This window comes from Carlito syrichta, unplaced genomic scaffold, assembly GCF_000164805.1.
Source record: "Carlito syrichta isolate Samal-C Ts95f unplaced genomic scaffold, Tarsius_syrichta-2.0.1 Scaffold126413, whole genome shotgun sequence".
Taxonomy (NCBI): Eukaryota; Metazoa; Chordata; class Mammalia; order Primates; family Tarsiidae; genus Carlito; species Carlito syrichta.
This window is the reverse complement of record NW_007070509.1, coordinates 213133-238223: the sequence shown is the minus strand read 5'-3', so window position 1 is coordinate 238223 and position 25091 is coordinate 213133. Positions and strand designations below refer to the sequence as shown.

The 25091-nt window shown below is 48.6% G+C and overlaps 1 protein-coding gene across 2 annotated transcripts in view; it reads left to right on the top strand.

The window, feature by feature from the left end:
- KCNN3 (potassium calcium-activated channel subfamily N member 3) overlaps positions 1–25091 on the top strand; it is a 176609-nt gene that overhangs the window by 88842 nt on the left and 62676 nt on the right. For both annotated transcript variants that reach the window (XM_008048583.2, XM_008048584.1), the window contains exon 3: positions 19663–20081. In XM_008048583.2, the coding sequence (XP_008046774.1) occupies positions 19663–20081 (419 nt within the window). The remainder of the gene's footprint in view (positions 1–19662; positions 20082–25091) is intronic.

Sequence of the window (25091 nt, the reverse complement as noted above, 5' to 3'; positions counted from 1 at the left end):
CCCGTTTTTTTTTGAGTCAGGGTCTCGCTCTGTTGCCCAGGCTGGAGTGCAATGGTGTGATCACGGCTCACCACAGCCTCCATCTCCTGGGCTCAGGTGATCCTCTCACCTCATGCTCCTGAGTAGCTGGGACTACAGGCATGCGCCACTACGCCCAGCTATTTTTAAAATTTTTTGTAGAGATGAGGTCTTACTCCGTTACTCAGGCTTTTCTGGAACTCTGGACTCAAGCGATTCATTCTCTTGCCTCGGCTTCCCAAAGTGCTGGGATTATAGGTATGAGCCACCGCACCCGGCCCCAAATCCCTCTTGCTGTAGTTAGAGCTTCTTAGGGACCAGTTAAACTGGAATAAGGGATGGCCATGACAAAACATGAAAAGTCCCTTTCTTTCGAAAAAGAAATATGTCACCTAGATATTACCTAAATAAACCCATCAGCTTGCTGTCGCCCTTCTGGGCTGTACTTGGTGAGGATGGTTGCAGAAATCTCTATGAAGATCCTCTGTGTTCTGCATGGGGAGGTCAAGTCCTTCCTGTTGCCAGTGGAATATTCTGGTTCCTACTGTGACTCTGTATTTATAGACTGGGCCCCACTAAGAGCCCACCTCCTTCTGTTGCTGGTTGAAAGGCTATTTAATACAATCTCAATTCGAGAGAAGAGCATTTGGCATGGATGTTGAAAAATGGCAGACAGAGAGGGACTTGAAGGGAATAAACCACCCCAGGGTGCTTCAAGGGACACCATTAGCAGCATCATGGTGCTTTGTTCCCTTTCAAGATTATCACAGTGAGTGCCACCCATTTTTACCACAATGGCTACAGGATCCTTGCTTCCTATCCCACCCACTCTCAACCCTGAGTCCTCAATGGCTTTGCCCTTCATTGGTTATAAAGCAGGTATCACCTGCCACTCTGGCTTGAATTTTCTTGCAATTAATGGTTTCCTTTGCTGTCTTCCTGGCCAGTGGAAGCAGAAGGATGCTTTTACGGTCAGGGTATGATAGATGGGTTGGCAGATGAAGTGGTTCCTGGGGCTGGTACCATGCCCAAAGGAACGTGAGTCAGCTCTCGGAGGAGATTTGGTTTTTCCTCCTGAATTCATGTAAATGGCAGAGTTACAAAAAAAACCAAAAAACACCCCAAACCCTCAAGTGTATTTTAATCCTGTTCATTGGGCAACAGAGAAACACAACTGTCCAAATCCCACATACTTAAGCCATGGAGTCATCCTCAAGTTGTAGGGGGCCTCAAGTTATTTGTAAATCAACATGAGCACCCTGGTTCCCTTTTGAGAATCCTTTTGAGAATGGGTGAGAGCCATTCACAACGGTGACTGGATTTATTCCTGTCTTGTCTGCCTCCTCCCCATTCTCAAGTCTCAATGCTTTTATTGTTTTTGTTTTGAACCAAGTTCAGGATGACTGTTTAATCACTGGTGTGCAGGGTTTCTAGGGGTGCCAGCCCACAGTCCTTGGGGAAGGTGGAAGATCCCCCCATCCCACCCACTGGGTGGGATTAGGCAGACATCTCTTGGGCCCTTCCCATGCCCCAGCCCCAAGAATGACCAGAGATGGTCCCTGCTCTGCAAGAACTCTCAGTTTAGAGCAAATGGTCTTTTTAAAAAACGGTGGTAAAATACACATAATATAAAATGTACCACCTTAGCCACTTTTAGGTGCATAGTGCAGTGATGTCAAGTATATTCCCACTGTTGGGCCAACAATCTCCAGAACTGTACATCCTGCAAAGCTGAAAGTCTATACAGTAGCTTCCTCTCACCCGTGGCGGGTACACTCCATGACCCCCACTGGATGTCTGAAACTACAGAGAGTGCCAAACTGTGTATACAGGTGGTCTCTGGCTTACGATGGTTTGACTTAAGATTTTTCAACTTTATGATGGTGTGCAAGTGATCTACATTCAGTAGAAAGCCTATGTTGAATCTTGATGTTTCCTCAGCCTGTGATATGCAGCATGATCCTCTCTCGTGATGTGTGCAGTGAGCCCAATTCCCAGTCCGCCCTGTGATCACAAGAGCAAACAACAATGTTGTACAGTGCACCATGTTCAGTGAATTACATGGATAGAATCCCTTCTGTGTAAGACAGGCTTTGTGTCGGATGATTTGTCCAACTCTAGGCTAATGAGAGTGTTCTGAGCATGTTCAAGGCAGGTGAGGCTAGGTTGTGATGTCTAGTAGGTCAGGTATTGTTTTCAATGCATTTTCGACTTATGATATTTTCAATTTATGTTGGGTTTATGGGAGGGGGCATGTAAGCTCATAGGGAACTAAAGAGCATTTATAACGCTGCTGTGAACATGGGTGTGCAATATCCCTTTGAGCCTCTGTTTTCCAAAGCAAGTGTTCTTAATCTGAGGCCTATGAACTCCCAGAAGCTGTCTGCAACATGTGGTGTGTTTGCTAATGCCTTTCCTTCTGGGGAAAGCAAATGTGTAGCTCTCATCAGGTGTTCAGTGGGGTTAGCAAAAGCAGCACTTGCTTTAGAAGACCCTGGGGTCCTGCCTGGCCTGACACTCCAGCTGGTGTAGGTATGGAGGACAAGTCATCCACATCCTGGTTCTAGTCTTGGTTGTACCTACCTGGGTGATCCCTGGCAGTTCAGCTGACTTGGAGCCTTGGTCTTCTAATCTTTAAATAGGGATAATGACAACATTTCTCAGAATTGTTGGGAAGATTAAACTAGATTTAGCATGATAGTCAAAAACATGATGTGTACCAGGCATGGTGGTACACACCTGTAGTCCCAGCTGCTTAGGAGGCTGAGGCAGGAGGACTGCTTGAGCCCAAGTGTTTGAGTTCAGCTTGGGCGACATAGAAAGACCCTGTCTAGGTGGTGAGGGGGAAGCATGATATGGTAGGCTGAATAATAATGCCTCCCCTGGTATCCAGGTCCTAATCCCTGGGGTATCCTGGCAAAAGGAACTTTGCAAGATGTAGTTAAATTAAGGAACTTGAGATGGGGGAGGTGATACTGGGTCATCCGGGTGGGTTATAAATGTCATCACAAGTGTCCTTATGAAAAGGGAGGTGGAGGAGATTTGACTCTAGATGAGGAAGCAGGACATGTGTTGAGTGAAGAGGCTGGTGTGATGGAAGTAAGGGCTATGAGTTGCAGGAGGCTAATACCGGCTGGAAGCTACCTCTTTTAGGTCCTCCAGAAGGAAGCAGCCCCTCTGATAATCTCAGTTTTAGTCCTGTGATGCTGATTTCAAACATCTGGCCTCCAGAACTGTAATATAATAAATTGTATTGTTTTAAGTATCTAAGGTGGTAATTTTTTGTGTGTGGGAGGGACGGGAGTCGAGTTCTCACTGTCGCCCAGACTGGAGTACAGTGACATGCTAATGGCTCAGCACAGCCTCGACCTCCTGGGCTCAGGTGATCCTCCCGCCTCAATATCCCCAGTAGCTGGGACTGTAGGCACAAACCACACCTAGCTAATTTTTTAATTTTTAATTTTTTTTGTTTTGTAGAGAGGAGGTCTGGCTATATTGCCCAGGCTGGTCTTGAATTCCTGGGCTCAAGCAATCCTCCTGCCTCGGCCTCTCAAAGTGCTGGGAATACAGATGTGAGCCACAGTGGTTGGCCTATTGTGGTAATTTGTTACAGCAGCAATAGGAAATTAACATGCATGGACTCTAGAGCTGGACTGCCTAGGTTTGATCTAAGTAAACCACTTACCAGCCATGTGATCTTAGGCAAGTCACTTCACCTCTTCATGCCTCAGTTTCCTCATCTCTGAACTAGTCTTCAAAGATGAACCACATAGGGTTATTATGAGGCATCAAGGAGCTAGTATTTGTAAATCATTGAGAACAGTGCCTGGGACCTAGTAAGTACTGTATAAATATCTGTTAAGTAAAATAACTAAAAAGCCTGCCAGCGTGCCTGGCATACAGGAGGCTATCTGGGGATGCTAGTTGGTGCTGACTGATTTGGTGGCTTATGTGTGTTCAGCGGAGTCTGTCGGAGAAGGCCGAGAACACGCAGTGCCTCTCAGGAAGACTGCGGTCTTCGTTAAAATGAAGTATAGGTGCTTAAAAGATGAGCCCTCAATTATCGGCTCCATGGAATGCCTCACATGCTGCATTTTCCAGTGCTCCTTGAAACATTAATAGCTGTTGCTTCAGAACAAGAGTCAAGGTCAAATAAGTTTGAGAAACTGCATTTCAAAGCTGACTGATTTTCTTTTCTTTAGAAGTCTTAGAACCTTTAATATGCCAATGAGCCTAGTGAATCTCTGAGAAGCATTTTTCAAACATTTGGCCACTAACTCCCTCTTTATGGTGCTTCCTACAAGACCATGTTCTGTAGAACCCCCTTTAGCTGAGTCTGGAAACCTAGGGCTGTCATTGAAGGTGTCTGACAAAAGGACAGCCCATCTGAGAGGGAATATCAGGGTCCTATTTGCCTGAACAATTTAGAAAATATAGCTAGTTGTGGTTATTGTAATACATATCCCAGCCGGTCAGGATTATAGACAGACCCACCCCTGATATCCTCAGGACCTGGGCCAGTCTCAGATGGGCCGCCTAAGCTCCCAGCCCCTAGTGGTCCTGCTCTCCTTCCTTCCTTGGCTCATCCAGTGCCCTGGGGACATTGTGAGCCCACCACCCTCAGGTCTAAGGTCCCTCCAGGCGTCCTGATGCCTCTTGGCCATTTCTCAGGCTTAGAAACAGACCAGCAAGCAGTCATGGTCTGCGTATGCGTGAACAGATGGGAAGAAGTGGTGTGGGCTCTGGGAACAGGCCAGGGCCCTTTTGGACCAGGACTCTGGGGTACTTGGATATCCAAAGGGTGGTCTACAAGGTAAGGGTAGACAAGGCCCCTGTGGGCTTCTGGCTCCAGGAGGGAGGGCGTGACCTGAGGAGGGGACAAGCATGAGCCTCTAGGGTGGGGGGCTCAGAGCAGGAGCCCCAGGTGTCTGGAACCAGGGCGGTATTAGTTATGGGCACTGACATTTCAGCAGCACAGACCCCGAAGTGTAAATAGTGCTTATCCTTCCTTTGTCCCAAGTCACCAAACTGGTCATATCCACAACATTCTCTTTGTTGCTCCGTGTATCTCTAGGAGACACACAGCTCTGAGCTCCTGGTTCAGCAGGAATGAGCATTCTATTCTGTTGTGCCCCCTGGCGCCGTACTGGGCACGCAGAGGCCAAGTTCACAGTGAGCCCTCACCAGGAGCAGTCACCTTGGTGATGGTGGCTACCATGTGCCCTGGTCCTGGTCCCTCCCTCTGAATGGAGGGAATAGTGGTGCGTGATTTGTGTTCTCAATTGTGAGGAGGGCTACCTCTTCATAAAGGGAGCCTGGGCCTCTGCCCTCGGTGGGTGAGTGGGGCTGGTCTCTGACTAATGTGGCTTTCAGTGCCTATGGTGGGAACATGTGCAGGGAAGTGGGCCTTGAAATAAGTGCCTTTGTTTCATCTTTGTTTGCTGGGGCTGTTTTTCACAGGGTGGTTTAGTCAGAAGTGGCTATGGGACTGAAAATGAAGCTGGCCTTGGTGGCGGGGAGGGAGGCTTGGGAGAGGAGCCCAGCTATGAACACTCTCTGGCAGGGATTTGTTCACAAAATCCTGGGGGCTCGTGGGGGTCTGAAACTCTATATAGAAAATTATAGGGCAGGGAAGGACTTGGGAGATCATTTTCCCTCTGGGAACGGCCATGCTTCCAAAAACCCCATTAGACTCAGCGAGAGGCTTTCTCTAGGATAGTTCTTTTTAAAAATACTGCATTGGGGTTTTTCAATTATAAAAGCAATATAGCCCTATTTTAACCCAGAGGTGTGTTCTAATTATTAAAGGGAAAAAAAAATCAATAGTTTTCCTGATTTCCACCCCGCTATGTCCCTGGAGTTACCAGCGTTAACAAGTTGGTATTAGCCAGAGGTGATGAACACACATTTTTGGTGTATGTGCTTATACAAAAATGAACCAACACGTAAGCATATATATAGGGGTTGTTGTTTTTATGTGCTGGTTTGCTTTTTTATAAAAGAGGAATCGCACTATACCCGTATGCTGCAATTTTCTCTTTTTCCTTAACAATATATCACAAACATTTTCTAAGTCAATACATTATAGATCTACTTCATTTTTATAAACAGCTACATAATGTTCCATGGTAGGAGTACCATAATTTATTCAACTGTTTCCCTACTGATGTGTATTCACGTTGCTTCCAGGTTTTTTTTTTTTTTTAATATAATTAACAGTTCTTTTAAAAATATTCTTTGATTTCTTCCTCTACCTTGTGCATATGTTACCAAAGACTCTTTCACTTTGGGCGAATTATAGAAATGGTGAACAATTAAAATATTTTTCTTTACAGTCACACTGATACAGTTTTGATGCCTTAAACCATGTATACATTCATTGGAGAAGCCTGTGTTTCCTGGTGCTGTGTGTTCCCTGTGGCAGACAGTGACCAAGGAGACATCTGTCCTCAAGGAGCCCTGCGTTAGTGGGGGGGTGTGACAAGCAGATGGATAGGCTCGAGGATCAGATGGGCGATAAGGAGGGAGGTTTCAGCCAGAAATGAATGCTGAGTAGAAGGAAGGATAGACTGGACTCTGGGTTTGAATCCTGTCTCCACCACTTACTTGCTGTGAGGTCAGAGGGAAATTGGCTCATCTGTAGATTAAGAATAACAACCACACTTTTATTACTAAGCTGTTCTGAGGACTGGAAGGGTTCCTTATAAAGAAAAGTGCTTAGAAGCGAGCCAGCAAGTTAGAAGAACCAAATGGATTGTTGTTGCTGTGTGAAGTGGCCCCCCTCCACGGAAGAGGTCAGGAAAACTCCCTTGATGGGGGACGTTTCAGCTGGTCCTTGAGGAGGTGTTGGAGGGCACTTTAGTCGTTGGGGAAAAAACAAACACCCGCCCACCACTAACACCTGGTCTTGACCTCGGTTCTTCAGCTCCCTGGGCTGTTGAAAGATCCAGAAACCTCTTTTTTTTTTTTTTTAGTTGCTAAAAATACCCTCTAAGCCAGAGTTAAAGAATCTCTCCGGAGCGGTAAACAGGTGAGTGAGAATCGATCAGGGCCCCGCAGCTCCAGGGATGGCGCTGTTGCTCCAGCCCACCTCAGACATTCAGCGGGCTCCTTCTGTGTGTCAAAACGAATGGAAATTTATCAGAAACTTCCTGTGGAGAAAACGATTCCTCCTACCCCCGACTTAGCAGGTGCTCAGAAACCTTTGACTCCCCGATTTGCCAAGGCACACAGAGAACCAGAAACACCCACTGGCCTGGCCTGAGATAGGCAGACACCAGGAGGTCAGCCTAGCAAGCCCTCCAGCATAACCTGGGGCCAGGTCACAGTGGTCAAGAGAGTGGATTGTGGAAAATGTCTGCTCTGGCTTTAGAGCCTAGGTCTACCCCTTATTAATTACATGACTTTTAGCAAATTACTTAACCTCTGAGCCTCAGTTTCCCTATCTGTAAAATGGTAATAATAATAATACATCTCCCAGAACCCTGTTAAGGACTAAGTGAGACCACACCTGCAGCGCACACTGGGCTGGGCCTGATCCAGTGAGGCTGCAGTACGTGGTACCTGTTATTGATGGAGAGTGTCACCCCACTCTCCAACCTCCCCTGCAACTGGGGCTAACACTCCCTAGCCTTCTGGCCATTCTTCTGCAGCAGCCATTTGGGGATTGGCTCTGGGACAGCAAGGGGGACAGGAACTGGGGGATCCCGAAGGAAGGCATCCAACCCTACTTGGGTGTAGAAGGGACCAGCCTGTGGGAAAGAGACATGCTTGATCTGGGTCTTCAGGAATGAGAAGGAACTCTCTGTGGAAGAAGTTGAGAAGAGGGAGCTCGTGTACAGAACTCTGAGGGACAGATGTTTGGGGATTATTGGTAACTTGATTTGACTGGAAGGAAGTGCTGGGTGTGGCGTAGCAGGTGATGAGGGTGGAGGGGTCAGCTGGTGCCAGGTGGGGAAGGGCCCTTTTTGCCAAGTACAAAAAGAAGGTTGGACTTGAACCTGAACACTCAGGGAGCCATTGAACATTTCTCGGAGGGGAAGTGACATGGTTCGGTTTGTATCTGAGAACATTCCCTCTGGCAGTAGTGTAGAAGGTGAATGGGGTGGAAAAGACACTTGATGAGCCAGGGTGAGGTCACTGTAACCCAAGGATTGGCCTTACTACTTCAAATAGCACTGTGCACAAACTCCTAGCCCGCCCCAAGTCTTTCCAGAAGTCTCAGGGGATTTCCAATTCTCTCTTAGCAGCTTCTCTGATGCCAAACACCTGCTTCTGCTGTATTCTTCACCTCCATCCTGCACGTAGTGACCCCATTAGGCTGTGAGTGACCTCCACTCCCTTCCCTCCCCAAAGGGCCCATGAGCAAGGCCTCCAGGTTAGCCGAAGTTTCTATGGGTCTAGAGCAAGTGGAAGCTGAGTGGTGGTCGAGGCACAACAGGCAGGACAGCATTGAACTCTGCATGGCCTTGTTCTTCAAGTCTCGGCACTGTCCCTGTCTCATGGGTGTCAGCAGCAGCTTGTCCTGAGTGGGCTCCACCTCCCTCCTGTCATGGGACTGGCCCAAGATGCACCTTCGCCATCCCTCCTCTCTTTCTGATCCCATGGCTCATGACCCCCAGCCTCTAATGCTCCTGTTCATTTCTAGGGCAGATTATTTGTGTGGGGGGGTGGCATCTCACTCTGTCACCTGGAGTGCAGTGGTACAATCATAGCTCACAACAGCTTCTGCCTTCTGGGCTAAGACATTCCTTCTGCCTCAGGCTCCTGAAGAGCTGGGACTGCTGGCATGCACCATCACACCAGGATGGGGTTTTTTTTGTTTTTGTAGAGACAAGGTCTCAGTATGTTGTCTAGGCTGGTCTTGAACTGGGCTCAAGTAGTCCTCCCACCTCAGCCTCCGAGGTTGGATTACAGGCATGAGCCACTGCACACAGCTCCGAGGGCAGATAAATTAAGTCTTGTGTTGGTCTCCTCTGACCCCCACCCCACTTTGCCCAGAGGAATCTTCTTTATTACCAAACATGCTCAGATGTGTAAGTGGGCCCTAAACTAAGATAGTCTCTTCTCCCACCACCAGAGACCCCACCACCAGGTCTCCATAGAGATTTGTTCCCTGGTGAAAGGAAAAGGAAGGGAAAGATAATGAATGGATGGACGTTCTAGTTGTGGAAATGAAAGCAATTGTCTTAATTCCACAGAGACCAATTTAGATTGCTGGTCACAGGGTGGGTTTCCCAGGGAAAGCAGACACAGGAAATGGAAACCTAGTTTATTTTAATTGTGCATTGATTCTCTGATCAGTGAAGATTCTTCTAAGAATAAGCATTTAAAGGATAGACCTGAGTTTTCTTAAGAATAAGACCAAATAAAGGCCAAACTGGTTAGTCCCTAAATAGAAGGCCTGCTTGACAGGCTATCAGGTGAAAGGACATGGGACTTGGAATCACACAGAATGCCACAGGTCATGGGCAATTGATTGAACCTCATTGGGTTTTAGTTTCTTCATCTGCAAAATGGGCATAGTACTTTCTTACAGGAAGATTATGAGATTACAGTGAGATGGTATGTGTATGGCTTGGCTTGGTCCATAGTTTGACTTTTGGGTAATTTTTACATGTAAGGACACTGCTACAAACTGAATCATGTCACCTCAAATTCATATATTGAGGTCTTAACCCTCATCATGACTGAATTTGGAGATAGGGTTTTTAGGGGGGAATTAAATTTAAATTACGTTGTAAGTGGGGTTCCCTAATCTGATAGGACTATGACTGCAAAAGAAGATTCTGTGTGTGTGTGTGTGTGTGTGTGTGTGTGTGTGTGTGTGTGTGTGCATGTGAGGACACAGTGAGAAGGGAGCCACCTGTAAGCCAGGAAAGGAGCCTTCACCAGAACTTGACCTTGTTGGCACCTTGATTTCAGACTTCCAATCCCCAGAACTGTGAAAAAATAGATTTCTATTGTTTAAGTCACTCAGTCTATGGTATTTTGTTATGGCAACCTGAGCTAATATAGACGTATATTTAACCTATGGGTGGTCTGTCTCAGAAAGTGGTGAATGTAGTGTACATGACCCTGGTGGGGGGTGGGCCTGTGATCACCCTGCTCTTTGAGGAAGTACCTTCCTTGGCTTCCAAGAACAGTGATCTGGATCCTCCCATGTTCTTGACCTCTTCTGGTACCACCCCCACTTCCTTCCCACACTGGTCTTCTTTCTTTCGTCTCTCCAACACTCCAAACTTCATCCTGCCTTGGGGCTTTTGTCCTCTCTGTAACACCTACGTGTGCAAGGCTCACCTTCTACAGGTCCCTTTGCAGATCCCTGTCCTGGCTGTTGGTGTTCTCTCTTGTTTCCTTTGCCCTGTCTTATTCTCTCCCTAGTAGGCATCACTCACTGATGTCACGTTCTTTACTTGTTTAGCATCTGTTCTCCTTCCCTAGAATGTAAGCTTTGTGGGGACAGGGCCCTGTCTTCTTGTTCTTGCTCTATCCTTAGCGTATAGCACAGGTGATCATGTAACAGAGACTCAACTCATACTAAATGAATGAATGAACGAACCGATCAGGCAAAGCTCCATGCCTGTGCATTTGTCAGCTCTTGAACTAGACCCCAACACCTTGATTTCCAGCACCATGCCTTATGCCTCATTACGACTAGAGGGCAGCCGGTTCATCCAGAGGTTTTCCAACTAAAGGGTTCTTGGAAGGGCTTGGAGGCCACTATAGAGATCTAGGCTGGGGGAGAGACTGAGTGAGTTGATCATGAATGCTCTTTTCTATGCTTTCAACTTCAACAGGATCTGAGTATGTCTGTTTCTCATGTTGGGCTTGTATGAAAAAGCACACTAGAAGAAATGGCCCCACAGCTAGGAGAAAATGGAAAGCCACGAATTGGATTCAACTCTTCACATTACAGATGAGGCATCTGAAGTCCACAGACTTGCCACACACAGGTGGTCAGAGGCCGAATTCTCTTCCCCAGAGGTGCCATGGTCAGGGATCAAGAAATTCTTGCTATGTGAGTGAAAAAGACCCACTTCTTCAAATGCCATAACTTGGCTTTCTTTCCTTAAGAACTGGGGATAAGTGAAAGGATTTATGGTCACCGCTGGTCCCTATTAGTCCCAAACAAACTTCAGGCTCAAAAGTCCCCATAGGTTCTTGTGACACAGCAAGAGACTGAAGGTGAACTCTGCCAGGGACACTCAGGAGACCCTTGTCCTGGCCAGACCAAAGAGCCACCGTGGGACATTACACATGACCTTGTGCCATCTGCTTTAGTAAGAAGTACAGTTTAAGGTGAAGAGGAGTTCTTCTTAGAGAGGCACAGAGCTGGCAAGCATGGATGCCAGCCCTCTAAGCATCTTGTTGATGGTAGAATCGTAGACTTCTCTGACAAGGCCCAGTAACTTGCTGGTCTCTTCTGAGCCACTTTTTTTCTATCTTTGCTTTTTCCCCTTCTTCCCTTCAGCTAGTTCCATGGAACATTTGCTGACTGGAAATTTTATTTTAACCATTACTGCAAACCCAGAAGTTCATTTCATCACTGGCAATCAGTTCCTGTCCTGGGGGAAACCTAATTAGGTATTATAGGACTTTTGATGTTGCTTCCATGGTAACTCCCATAGTAATGTGTACATGCAGAATAGTATGCTCCAGCGAGTTTAAATTTATATATATGTATATAATGTATTATATATAAATAAATAATATATTTTAAGAAAAATCTGTAATTTTTTTCCCTTATATTTTTTTAAATGCTGGAAATTATCCCTGAAGCTGCCCCCCGCCCCCAGAGAGCAAACAGTAGAGAACACAAAAGGCTTTCTCCATTTTCTCTCCTATAATTTAGAAAAATTCATAGTTGCACAAGAATGAAAGTTTTCCAGGTCAGTCAGAAAATATCTAAGTAGGGTCTACTCCCTCCTTCCCAGCAGCTGAGAACAATTTAATGAGAGATTTTGCTTAAAGAACCCAAAAGATTTCAAGGCTTTCAAAATAGAACAAGGGGTGAGGGAGAACTAGCAAATTCAATGAATGAACTCTAAACTTATTTACCTTGAAGAAGAAAAAAAAAGGCAAGCTTCCCTGAGTGCCTCCCCCGATGAGGGAGTGTGGGGGAGCCCGTGGGAACCCTAAGCTCAGGCTCTGTCATGGCCACTGGAGGCTCCAGGTAGTCCCTTGTCTCATGGGACATCTGCAGAGATTTCAGTCGAGTGGCCCTGTCCTGAGGTGGCCAGATCCAGATGGCCCTTCAGAATTGGCCTCTGTGGTGAGCTGGCGATGACAGGGTCGCTCTGGGAGGTACTTTAATGAGGGACCCATAGGCCTGGGCTCCCCAAGGAGGAGGTGCTGAGGGGGAGGGCACAGCTCTGGCCAACTGCACAGAACAGGGAGCCTGTTACACACCTGCATGCAGGTGCCGCAGCTGAAGGTCAAAGGCATCTGGAGAGTTCCAGGATAACTGAAACCGTTTTCTTTGATACCCCTAACTGGCCATTCAAAGATGGAATGCCCACATTGACGTCTTCACTAGCTGCCAGTGAATTCATTTGCCCCCCCAAATTTCCCAAGAGGACTCACGGTCCCCAGACTCCCTGCTGCTTTTTCTAATACCCCCCTCTTAATTGTTTTGCCTTTATTCCCTGATTCAGTTCTACCTGCTGATTTCCTCACATCGGAAAAAACACTTTGTCTGCAAGATAACAAAACTGCTTGCAAAATAACTTTTTAAGTGTATTGAGTTACCCTTCAATATCTGAATGATGGGGGAAGCTGGAACGGCCGTTGACGATGATCCCCTCCCCATCCAGATACTTGACAAAGACTGGCCAGCAGATAACTGTGAGGGTTGGGAGGGTGGGCACTGGTGAAGGTTCTTTCTGGGGGCCATGACATGAGAATCGAAAAGGAACGTGTTGGGCATGGTAGGCACATTGCCGACTTTTCTAATACATATGCCGAGCACATGAGTTAGTTTTGTCACCTATTAGTTTTGTTGCATAATAAAGCACCCCGGAACATAATGGCTAAGAATGATGATCATTTAGGACACGATTCTGAGGGTCGGCGATCTGGACTGGGCTCAGCTGGGTAGTTCCTCTGCTGGTCTCACTTGGGGTGAGCTTCTGTCATGCAGTGGGTCAAGGATGGCCTCACTCAAATGCCTGGTGGTTGATGCCAGCTGGAGACTGGGGTTTAAGGAATGACAAGTCCATGTGTCTACACTGTGCTCCATGACACTGACATTTTTCAAATCTCTGATGTATCATGTTTTCTAATGTCCCATTGACTAAAGCAAGGCACACGGCCAAGTTCAGACTCAAAGGATTGAGAAATAGCCTGTACCTGTCCCTGAGAAGAGAGAGGCAAAGTCATGTGTACAGAAGTAAGCAAATGGGATGGCAGAAAATTTGTGGCCATTGTTGTAAGCTACAACCAGGTGTGATAAATGCCTTCCAGGCACTGCTGAAACCCTAGGTAGCCCCTGAAGCTTTCAGGGCGGGCCCTCCTCATGCTTCTCTTATGCTGGAGCTACTTGAGACTGTGAGCTGACTCATGGGACATGTGTTCGATTCATATTTATATCCCCACAGTGTCTTAACCTTGTTGATTCTTACTGATTATTTTAGTGCACTGAGTTGAGTGGAATTGAGTCGGTTTATCCTTTTTCTCTAATTACAAGCCCCTTAAAGGAAAGTTTGGATGCACCCGTTACATCAGCTCTCCCTCCCAGAGCTTTTGGAATCATACGAACAGGCTAAAAATCCTGTAAGTTCTCAGAGCCACTGGTTAAGTGGCAGAGGGATTTGGTTAGAGTCGCCTCTGTCCAGGGCACTGAGTAAAGAGTGGGATTTTCCAGAGACCAGAGCCCATCGGTACTGAAGCATTATACCTTCAGCTGGCTGTACCCTGCATGAGTGAAGTCACTGTTTTAGGCTTAGGAGGCAGAAAGACCCAGCAACTCGGAGAATGTGGCTTTCCTTGAGAAGATAGTGTGCAAGGGTCAGTCTGGAGAAGATCTGTTCATCACCCCCAGGCCTCTGAGGCTTCTCCCGCTCTGGGACAGCCCAGAGCAGACTACTTTGAGGGCTCACCGGTGCTCCTTGCCCCATCCCAGATTCTGGCCACACCAACTCAGTACTTTTCCAAAATCTATCAGAACCAACAGTCAAGTTGTTCTAGAATGAGGGCTGGGTGACTGTGACCAAAACTAGTAGAAGATGGCCTTTTAGGAGACGCACACTCCCCCAACCTCTCTGGTCCAGTGCTGTGCAAGATCCTCATTCCATATTAGCTCTAGAATGTTCTAAGGCTTGGAAATCACCCGGGACGGTTTACTCCAGATTGGACCACCCTTTGGGAATGGGGGGTGTCTTTTCCATGGTGTGAGATGAATCGGCAGGTCCTTAGTGAGTCACAGACTTAGGAATGGATTTTCTACAGGAATTTCCATTCTGGGTGGTTAACAAGGGCCATGGGCAATCTGCCCCTTTCTTCACATGACACAGTCATCCGCCTACCCATCCCTTTATTCACCAAAATTCTACTGACTGCCCACTGTGTGCCAGGCAACGTCTCAGGCATGGGAGGGAGGTGAGATGAGCCAGGCATGGTTCCTGTCCCTGGAGAGCTCACAGGCACCAAGAACACAGATGAAGTGGGAGGTGCCAGCGAAAGGGTCTGCACGGAACCACAGAATTATGGCTCCTTAGAGCAGGGAGTACCTCGGGGTCATCTAATCTATTTTCTCATTCTTCAGAGGGGGGAACTGAGCCCAAGAGAGGAAAGATGAGTTGTCCGTGGTCACACAGTGCATTAGTCTGTTTTATGTTGCTATAAAGGACTGCCCGAGGCTGGGTAATTAATAAAGAAAAGAGGTTTACTGTGGCTCATGGATTTGCACTGTGCCGGCCACTGCTGGGATTCTGGTGAGGCCTCAGTGAGCTTACAATCATGGCATAAGGCGGAGAGAAAGCAGGCATGTCACATGGTGAGAGTGGGAACAAGAGGGAGGGAAGGAGGTGCTGGGCTCTTTTAAACAACCAGCTCTCTATCTGAACTCATACGGCAAGCACTCACTCATTTCCACGAGAACCACACTAAGCCATTCATGCGGGATTCATCCTCGTCATCCAGTCACCTCCCACTAGGCTTCACCTCCAACATTGGGGATCACATTTCAACTTGAGATTTGAAGGGAACAACCATCCAAACTATATCACACAGTAAGGGAATTATTGAGTCACTAACAAGCACTTATTGACCACCTACTATATGCTAAGATCTGGGCTAGGCCAGGAACAAGGAAGACGCAGCCCTTGTCCTTTGGAGTTCCAGCTGTGACTGGCGGGTCCCAACCCTGGTTACACTTTAGAATCACCTGGAAAGCTTTAAGAAAAAGCCCAGTGTCAGGGCTTCACCCCTAGAGATTCGGATTTACTTGGTCTGGGGTGAGCCCAGGTGCGGGCCTTTCTTAAAACAAGCTCTTCAAGGGATTCTAATGTTCTAATGTGCAACCAGGTTGAGAACCACCAGGCTAAGGGGGAGAGACAGACAAAAACCTAGTAGACACTCATGAACACATGGTTGCAATCCATGCTTTGTTAGGAATGAACAGGATGCTGAGTGAGGAAACGGGTGGAAAGGGGGTGGGAGGGTTGGGGTATCTGTTATCTACTCTAAATCTGAAGCGAGTGAGGCTGCACTGGGAGAGCTGGATTCCAGGGCTCAGAAGGTAGAAGGTAGAAGTTAGGATGTCCTCATAGGGCTCAGAAGGTAGGGTGTCCTCATAGGGTACAGCAGTCAGATCTTCTGGGACACATCGTCCCACCCTGCAGATCTGTAAAACCCTGCAGTGAGCCTTGTCTAGCAGAGGCATGCAGACTGCAACCTGAAATATCTCCCCCCACTCCTTATGCTAACCCCCCACTTACACACAGTTTATGAATGCCCTCCAGGCCAGCCAGCATAACAATCCCTCACATTTTTAGAACAGTTGCTAAAGCAAAATCCCACTTATTATCTGTATCTGTAAACACTAACTCCATGAAGCAGGCGAGGTCAAGATCAATAGTCTCATGTTAAAGATGCAGAAACAAGCTCAGAGAAGTCGTGTGATCAGCCTGGGATCACACAGCTAATAACTGGATGTGGGAGACTTCAGGCCAGCTTGCTGGCCTCACAGAGGCAGGGTGGGGACATCTGAGAGGCAGATGGGAACACCGCCCTGGCACCAGCACCCTCTGTCAAGCTGGGCAGCACTGCTGATGCACCCTCCCTTCAGCTCAGATGGCATACAATCCCGTTCCCCATCAGGCAATCACAGGAATCTGTTACTCGTTGCTTCAATTCCTGCCCAGAGTGAACCCAGTTACTATAGCAACTGGATGCGGCTCTTTATTACAGAGTAGATGGTGTTAATTTTGTATTTGAAGAGTTTGGCCAGGCAGCCACGTTGCCATGGCTTGGCCTGTGGGGCAGCAGTTAGAAGCAGAGGGAACCCTTTGAGCAGCCATTAGGTCTTTCTAATCGTTGGGGGGAAACCTGTGTCTGGAAAAAACCCAGGCTCGGCTGCACTGGAGAGGAGGAGGGGTAGTCTCCAGCTGGTGTGCTAGGCCCCTCTCTCTGGTGCAGAGATGACACCTTCCTGATTTGAGACACCAGGTGAGGTTGGGCCTGTTAGCCTGTTCTGTACAATCCTGAATCCTCAGCCCCCTCACCCCTCAAAGATAGAGGGCCTTCAACACATGTTTGTTGAATGAATGAATGAACAAGTGGTCTTTCACCATTTATGAAACCCTTCCAACCCATCTTCTCTTTTACTCCCCAGTATGGCTCTGTAAGTTGCAGAGCAGGAAGCAGGAGAAACTGAGGCTCATCAGGGTTAGAGACTTGCCCCACTATGATGCTTCACGCGTTTTCACCCACTGCCCTTGCCTCTCAGGTCCCACTGAGTTGCCTGGAATATGTCCCTTGCTGCAGACAGCTATAACAGGGAGACACAAAAAGCAAGGTAACCAGGGGACCCCTACCCTAGGCCTGGCACCATCGGTCCTCTCCTGGATCCTCAGTTCCTGGTGAACTATAAGGAAGGCAGTGAGTGAGGGGGATAAGAGAAGGCTCTTGGTGGCTAACTTCAAAATGGAGCAGAAACTGCCTTTGGCCCAGCCTGTCGAGGAAGCAGAGGGCAGACCAGGAAAGGGCCCCTCATTCCCTAACCTCTTAGTGTGGGTGGGAGGGAAGGCAAGCTTAATTCAGTCTTCATTCAGTAGCACCCCCCTTAATCTATGCTGACCCAGCCTCTCTGTTGCTTTCTCTGTGCTGAGGATGCGTTTCCAGGCTAAATAAAACTTCTTCCACCCAGCCCTTGCCCCAATGTTCATTTGTTTCTACTCAGACTAGTTTCCTTCTACTCTTGCTGCTCAGGACTTCCTGGGGTTCAGGGGCTGCTCCCTGGCCAGCGTGTGCCAACGTGGGTGCCCTTCGTCCTGGGCTCACGTTAGGCCCCAGGACCTGCCCTCCTGCTCCTTCAAGGCCACATGAGCAGCCTTGAGAGCACAGAGTGCAGGCTGCAGTCCCGAGTGGGGTGTGTGTGGGGAGAGCTGGGACAGGTGACCGGCAGAGCTGCTGGAGGACCCACTGCCTCTCAGAAGTGAGGTACACACCTGCATGGGGGCCCTGTACCCAACATGTGCCCCGATCTCAGGCCTTACCCTCCAAGCGTCAGAACCATAGGAATGTCCGAGCTGGACGGGACCGTCAATACTTCTCATCCCACAAAGGGGAACTGGAGATGGAAGCCACAGAGGGGAGGGATATGACGTCCCTTTCGCAGTCATTAACGTGGTGTGGCCCCACAGTGGGACCTTCTTAAGGACAAGGCTAACCCTTTCACATATGTGAATCCCAGCACCGGGGACAGGCTGGGTACACAGTAGGTGCTCAGTAAATGCTTGTTTGAACAGGTATCCTTGTGATGTGACAGCAGAATCTCAAGGTTTGCAGAAGTTAGGCTAGACGTCATGGAGCCCAGCTCTTATGTTGCACAAAGACCAAGACCACATCCATGAACGATGCTGACAATAAGAACAACTTGTACTTCCATGATGAGAGCTGGGTGCCAGGCAGGGTTCTACGCACACTGCATGTCCTAACGCATTGTAGCCTCATGGCATCCTCTATGCAACAGGTATTCTCATCATCCCCAGGTGGGGAAACTGAGGCTTAGAGAGGCCCAGGAACCTGCCTGAGATCACAGAGCTGGCTAGTGTGAGCATTGGACAGTCCGGCTCCAGAGTCCCTGCTGGGAACACTTCACCCCGCTGTCTGAGGGCAACAGACTGCCAGCAAACCCTTGCTGTCCCTGCTTGGAGTGGGGTGCAGGGACTTGTGCCAGGTCTTATGAGTTTACTCATGTAGGAAGTAGGACTTTTCATCTCCATGCCCCCCTCCCGCGCTCGACTTGGGGCTGGCAGGGGCTCAGGGATGTGTTTTTAATACAAACAAGCTCTATCTCATCATCGTGAAACAGCCAGTTTGGTGAGGTGGGTGGGAGGACTGGCACCTTCATCAGGAAAGGATTTTGGGAAGTGTGCCGTAGGAAACCAACCCAACTGTTTTCTCCTCCTGCTGTCCTGGCTCAACACAGAACACCTGTGGTCAGCAAAATGTTGGGGGAGGGCGGGTGTTTCCCACACTCCAAGCAGTTCTCCAGTGGACACCAACTGGGAGTTCTAGAATTCAATTCAACTCTGACACCATCCCACAGGTGGAGGGCTCTGTCCCACAACACTGCCCCCCACACAATGCCAGTCACTAGCCCTGGGTTGTTTTACCTGTGCCTCTGGCCAACTGGCTGTAACTCAGGGGTTCCCATGACTCCCTTCTTGGGTTTGATTAATTTGCTGGAGCAGCTTGCAGAACTCAGGGAAACGCATTTGCTGGTTCCTTAGAAAGAAGGTTACAAAGGATGCAGATGAGCTGCCAGACAGGAGGGTTGCAGGGGGCAAGGTCTATAGGAAGGGGGCACAAAACTTCCATGCCTTCCACGAGCACCTCCGGGTGTTCAGCTGTCTGAAAGTTCATCTCCACCCTGTCCTTCTGGGTTTTTATGGAGGCTTCATTACATAGGCACAATTGGTTAAATCATTGGCTGTTGGTGAACAACTCAAACTTCAGGCCCCTTCCCTTCCCAGGAGGGTAGGTGGTGGGTCTGAAAATTCCAGCCCTCTCATCACCAGGTTGGCTTCCTGGCATCCAGCACACATTCGCCCGTCCTGAGGTGACCCAGGCGCCCCCGGCCACCAGCATCTCATCAGCATACAAAAGACACAACACTCTGGAATTTCCTAGGGTTTGGGGGAACTGTGCCGAAACCAGGATGAAGACCAAATATATTATTCTTATGATAAATCACTATATCTCAAGAAGCAATTTATCGAGGAGGAAAATGAAGCCCCAAGAGTGAGGGTCTTAGCCAGGGCCTCCCCACCCCTCATCCAGGCTCTCCCCACCCAGTGAGGCCTCCAAAGAGCATACAGAGATGCTCAGGCTGACCTGCCCTGGCCTGCCCGTCCTCCCTCGGCCCTGCTGGGTGCCTCCAGGGCCTGGCCACACTAATGGGCTCTCTGCTCCCGCCAGCTCTTCGTGATCGACAACGGCGCGGACGACTGGCGGATAGCCATGACCTACGAACGCATCCTCTACATCAGCCTGGAGATGCTGGTGTGCGCCATCCACCCCATCCCCGGCGAGTACAAGTTCTTCTGGACGGCGCGCCTGGCCTTCTCCTACACGCCCTCCCGGGCGGAGGCCGACGTGGACATCATCCTGTCCATCCCCATGTTCCTGCGCCTGTACCTGATTGCCCGCGTCATGCTGCTGCACAGCAAGCTCTTCACCGATGCCTCGTCCCGCAGCATCGGGGCCCTCAACAAGATCAACTTCAACACTCGCTTCGTCATGAAGACGCTCATGACCATCTGCCCCGGCACCGTGCTGCTCGTGTTCAGCATCTCGCTGTGGATCATCGCAGCATGGACCGTCCGCGTCTGTGAAAGGTATTTTCGCCACTCCTGTTGTCCTTTCCACCTGGGCCCTGTGTGTAGAACCCGGGGCTGGGACTGGGACGGGGGGTGGGGTCGGGGGGAGCAGGGTTGCCAGGAAGTGTGTGGTCTGATGGAGGAGACAGGTGTGTGTCCAAGCACCTTAATTAAAGGACAAGGTGGGAGAGAGGGGAGGGTTGAGTCAGGACTGAAAGGGAGCTGTAACCTTGAAACGTTGGAAGCAAAGTAAGGAGTGGGGCAAGCATGGAATATTTCTGATTTCCTGTTTCCTCTTCGTAAATCAGTATATCAAAGCATCCTGGTTACATCATTAACTCATGTGTAAGTAACACTATGCAATTTCTCCCTCTTAAGGATTAATGATGCTTATTAGCATTTTAAAGGCTCCGAGAAGTCCTGCAGTAGTGAAACTGGTTTATATTCGTTGAGTTTAAGATTTTTCAAAAGTATTTGCTCACAAATTCTTTTTATTGTAAAACACTGTTGATACCTTGCTACTCAGTTTGGTTTGCAGACCAGCAGCATCAGCACCAGAGGGAACTTGTTAGAATGCAGAATCTCAGACCCCAGAACTCCTGAATCAGAATTTGCGTTTTAGCAAGTTCACCTGGTTATTCACAGGCACCTTCAAGTAGGAAAACTCTTAACTGATAGAACATACTTTGGGAAACATTGTTTTAGGAGGTTAGTGGCTGGCCTCTTCAGTGAAGCAGCAGATGGGAGAAAACGGAGATGCAGTCCAATAGAGACCAGGGTTCTAGACCATAATGCCAGCAGCTCCTCAGAACAGCCACGTCAAGGCTCAAGTGTATGGCTGCAGCTACCTCCTTCTACCAGCGCCCTTGGGCTGCCCTTTGTGACACTTGCCCTTGCAAACTGGCCCTGGACATGCACTGTGATCTGATTTCACATGTGGAGTCTGCATCTAGATTAGAAACCTTGATTCTGCCCCTAAGTTGCTGTGAGATCTAGGGCAAGTTATTTAACCTCTCTGTGCCTCATTTTTCTCATTTTAAAGATTGAGATAGAATGAAGACATATTTCCTTGAGAGAGATTATTTATCACTTTTGGAGGTGTGTCAAGCATCCTATAAAATGTACACAGATCCTGGTAGTCACTCTTAAATCATCACACTGAACAATTGTTTTGTTTGTTTGTTTTTTGAGTTGGAGTCTCACTCTGTCACCCAGACTGGAGTACAGTGGCCGCTCCCGGCCACCGCAACCTCGACCCGCTGGGCTCTGGTGATCCTTCCGCCTCAGCCTTCCGCACTGAACAATTGTTAGTGCCCAGTCTTCCATGCACCAGGGTCCTGGCAGAGATAAAACAAGACAAGAAAGTCTGGAGAAGAGTTAGCCCAAACATATCCCACATGGTGCCTTGAACCATATTTTCCACCTATTTTGAGATGCTCTGTTTGCAGGCATGACTTTCAGAATTTTGGTCACAGGCACACGGTCAAACTCAGAGGAGCAGAACACGGGCCCCTGAGGATGGTGGAGCGGTCTGAGAGCCAGTGCAGTGTTGGAAGACTTTTCTCACATACAGAGCCCTGGGGACACACCATCCCTACCTATTCAGAGACCGCTATTCCTCAGCGCTGCCACTGCGCCATCTGCTCTGAGTGGGATCACACTGTGCGGTGCTGCCTGAGCCTTCTCTGGTAGCACCCCCTCCTCCTGCAATGGAGAAAGCGTGTGCTTGGGCTCCAGCCCCAGACTCCTCATAGCAGTCTTGGTTGAGCCACGTCGTGCCTGTCACTTACCTCTCTGAACCTCAGTTTTCTCATCTGCAAGCTGGGTAGTAATCCCTCCTTCACAGGATTTATTGTTCGACCCACACGAGGTAATGTGTATGGACTGTGTATTGCAATTCACTGATAGTGAAAATTAGTAACCATAGCAGCAGTCCCTTGGTAACTCCTGGGGAAAAAACCAGCTTTCATACGTTGGCCTACATTCTTCCTGTTTTCCTGTCTCATTGATGGGAGCCAAGCGTTCTATAAACAATAATACTTGAATTTGCATAGCCCTTTAAGGTTTTTGAAGTTTTCCATGTCCTCAAATCAACTGTCTGGCATATATTTTAGATGAGTAGACAGGCTGAACACACAACAAAGTACCTGCAAGTGCATTTCATTTTTTACTGAACCGATCACAAGTATGAGAGATTCTATTTTTTATTGGGAAATAAGAGTGTTTCAAAGTGTGTAGTTTGCAAAGAACTCCATTACACATCTTTTTTTTCTTTTTTTCTGGTTGGGGGTCTCACTCTGTTGCCCAGGCTGGAGTGCTGTGGCATGATCAAGGCTTGCCATAGTCTCAACCTCCTAGGCTCAAGTCGTCCTCCTTCCTCAGCCTTCTGAGCAGCTGGGACTACAGATGCACACCACCATGCCTGGCTAATTTTTTAAAATTTTTGCAGAGATGAAGTCTCTCTGTGTTGCCCAGTCTGGTCTCGAATTCCTGGGCTCAAGCAATCCTCCCACTTCAGCCTCCCAAAGTGCTGGGATTACAGGCGTGAGCCACCTTGCTGGCCTTGGTTGATTTTCTTTGATACTGAATGGTTTTTCATAGCTTTCAAGCGAGGCTGGGTTAGCCTGGCCCCTGGCAGGACACTGGGTCTCTCTCTCTGTAGACATGACTCACAAGCTCAGCTAAAGACCAAGGCTCAGAGAAACAATGAGCAAATCAGAAATGCCCCTAAAGTTCCCTTCTCTTGTAAAAAGGTCATTTGCCGAAAAGCATCTGCTTGAATACAGCATGACAGGTATTAGCGCATGTGGGTCTGATCACTGCATCTGTTCCATGGGACCTTGCCCTGAGCTCATTCTGTATAAAAAGCTTGGATGTGATCCCAGCTTGCCTTCACTATAGACTTTTGATGGACGTACCTTGACTATCCCCATCTTAGAGTTGAGGAAACTGGCCTGAAGTTCACAGAGCTTTTGAGTGTGGAGCCAAAATCTGACTCTGATTCTGACTCTGAACTTTACGTTAGTGTCACCAACTCTGGGTGAATCCTGCACTTAGGAGACTCTCTTGGTAACTTTCCCAATCTGAGAGTCTCAAGGCCACTGAATCTGACACTTAAATCCCAGCTGTGATGCTGTGCCTGCCTGCACTGCCTATGGCCTTGACCATTTTATCAAGCTGTCTCCTGGGCTGACGTCATGTTCGATTCGAACACCTCTGTGTGGAGTGGGTACTGTGTTTTGTCACTCAGCTGCACCCTCCAGGGCCCAGGCTTTCATTCCCTCAGCTGGGACTGTGTTGGTTGTGGCTGGGTACCTCTTCAGGAATTGCCCCGACTGACAGGAGTTGCCTTGCTCAAGGTCAAGTCCTTTGCCCAGGGCCAGCAAGCATCTAGTGACTTGTCAGTGTAAGTGAGGCCCAGGTCCCCAGTAGGACAACCCTGCAGAGCTCCAGGTCCCCGAGGGATCACCTGAGGTCTCTGATGCCACTGCTTCCAGTCCTGCTTCCCTTATACCCCAGGGATGCTGATCCCGAGAGCATCCCACACTCAAAGACTCCCACTGCCAAATCTGAGTCTCAGAGACTTTTTCTCAGGAATCTGACCTATGGAACTGTGAAAACATGCATGAGTAAGTAGGTTTTTTCCTAAACAGGCAAAGCACTTCTCCTACAAAGACTAAGCAATTTCTTTCAGACTCAAGCCTAAATGATCATTGCCTTTCCCCACTGTCAAATAATAGTATGACTGGCTGAGCTTAGTGGCTTATGCTTGTAATCCCAGCACTTTGGGAGACTGAGGTAGGTAGATTGCCTGAGCCCAGGAGTTCAAGATCCGCCTGGACAACATAGAGAGACCCCACCTCTATAGTAGATCAAAAGTTTAGCCGGGTGTGGCGACGCATGCCTGTGTAGTCTCAACTACTTAGGAGGCTAGGGCAAAAGAATTGCCCGAGCAACCAGGAACTTGAGGCTCCAGTAGCTGTGATTGTGCCACTGTGCTCCCAGCCTGGACAACAGAGTGAGGCTTTGACTTAAACAACAACCAAAAAAAGCATGGTCAGCAGAGACCTTGAGACAGGAATCATTCAGCCAAAGACTGGACAGAAACTGGAAGCAGGGGGTTCTTGGAGGGACTGAAGTATCAGACCAGATGGGAAGATAGTGTGAACAAAAGGACCTCTCCGTCCCTAGTGACAGAGAGGGTAAGTGACTTGCCTAGGGTCACACAGCAGCATGACATGTTCCAGAAAAACCCACAGCTGCTGCTGCCCGAAACAGGGCTCCTTCACATCCCAGGCGGCTCTCGTCAGCCCAGACTTATCTCTAGCTGTGTACACACACTTCTGAAGTTGCTATGGAAATCCCTCTTCAGCAAGACACATTTTAAAAGACATTTCTCATATCTTGGACTGGCTTTTATGTGACAATAAAGGTTTTCCACGTTTCCTCCTCCTGAGGAGGGAGAGGGAGTCGTCAGGACGCAGAACAGCCATGCTGTCGGGAGGGCAGCACCCGGTTGCCGGGAGGGCAGTGACAACAGCAGGCTTGTTTTCCTTGGACCCCAGCGAGGCATTACATCATGGGTTCCGAGGCCTGACAGCTGTGGCATTCAGCATTCTCTGGGATTCTCCTGGCTGCATGCCCGCCTCCCACAGGCCTCCCAGGGAGGAACCTCCGTATTATACGCTGTCAAACGCCCAGCAGTCTGCTGGTGGAGAGACTGTCTGAGGCCCCAGGTCCTCACCATGGCAGCAGGTTGGGGAAGTCAGCCTTCCTGGGCAATGGTGCACCAGCTCACGTTTGATGTTTCTCTCCTTGGGAGGAACAACCGGGCTTTCCCACCATGTTGATAAAGCAGGCTGAGTCCTGCTGTGTAAATGACCTTCCAACCTCTGGAGCAGATCACTTTGGACTTCTCCCTCCTGAGGCTCCAAATTCTGCACATACTGTTCCAGTGCCACCGGTCTTCTAGCCTGGTTTTTGGTTGTGATGGTGTGAATTTTCATTTTCTGCAAACTGGGTTTTTTT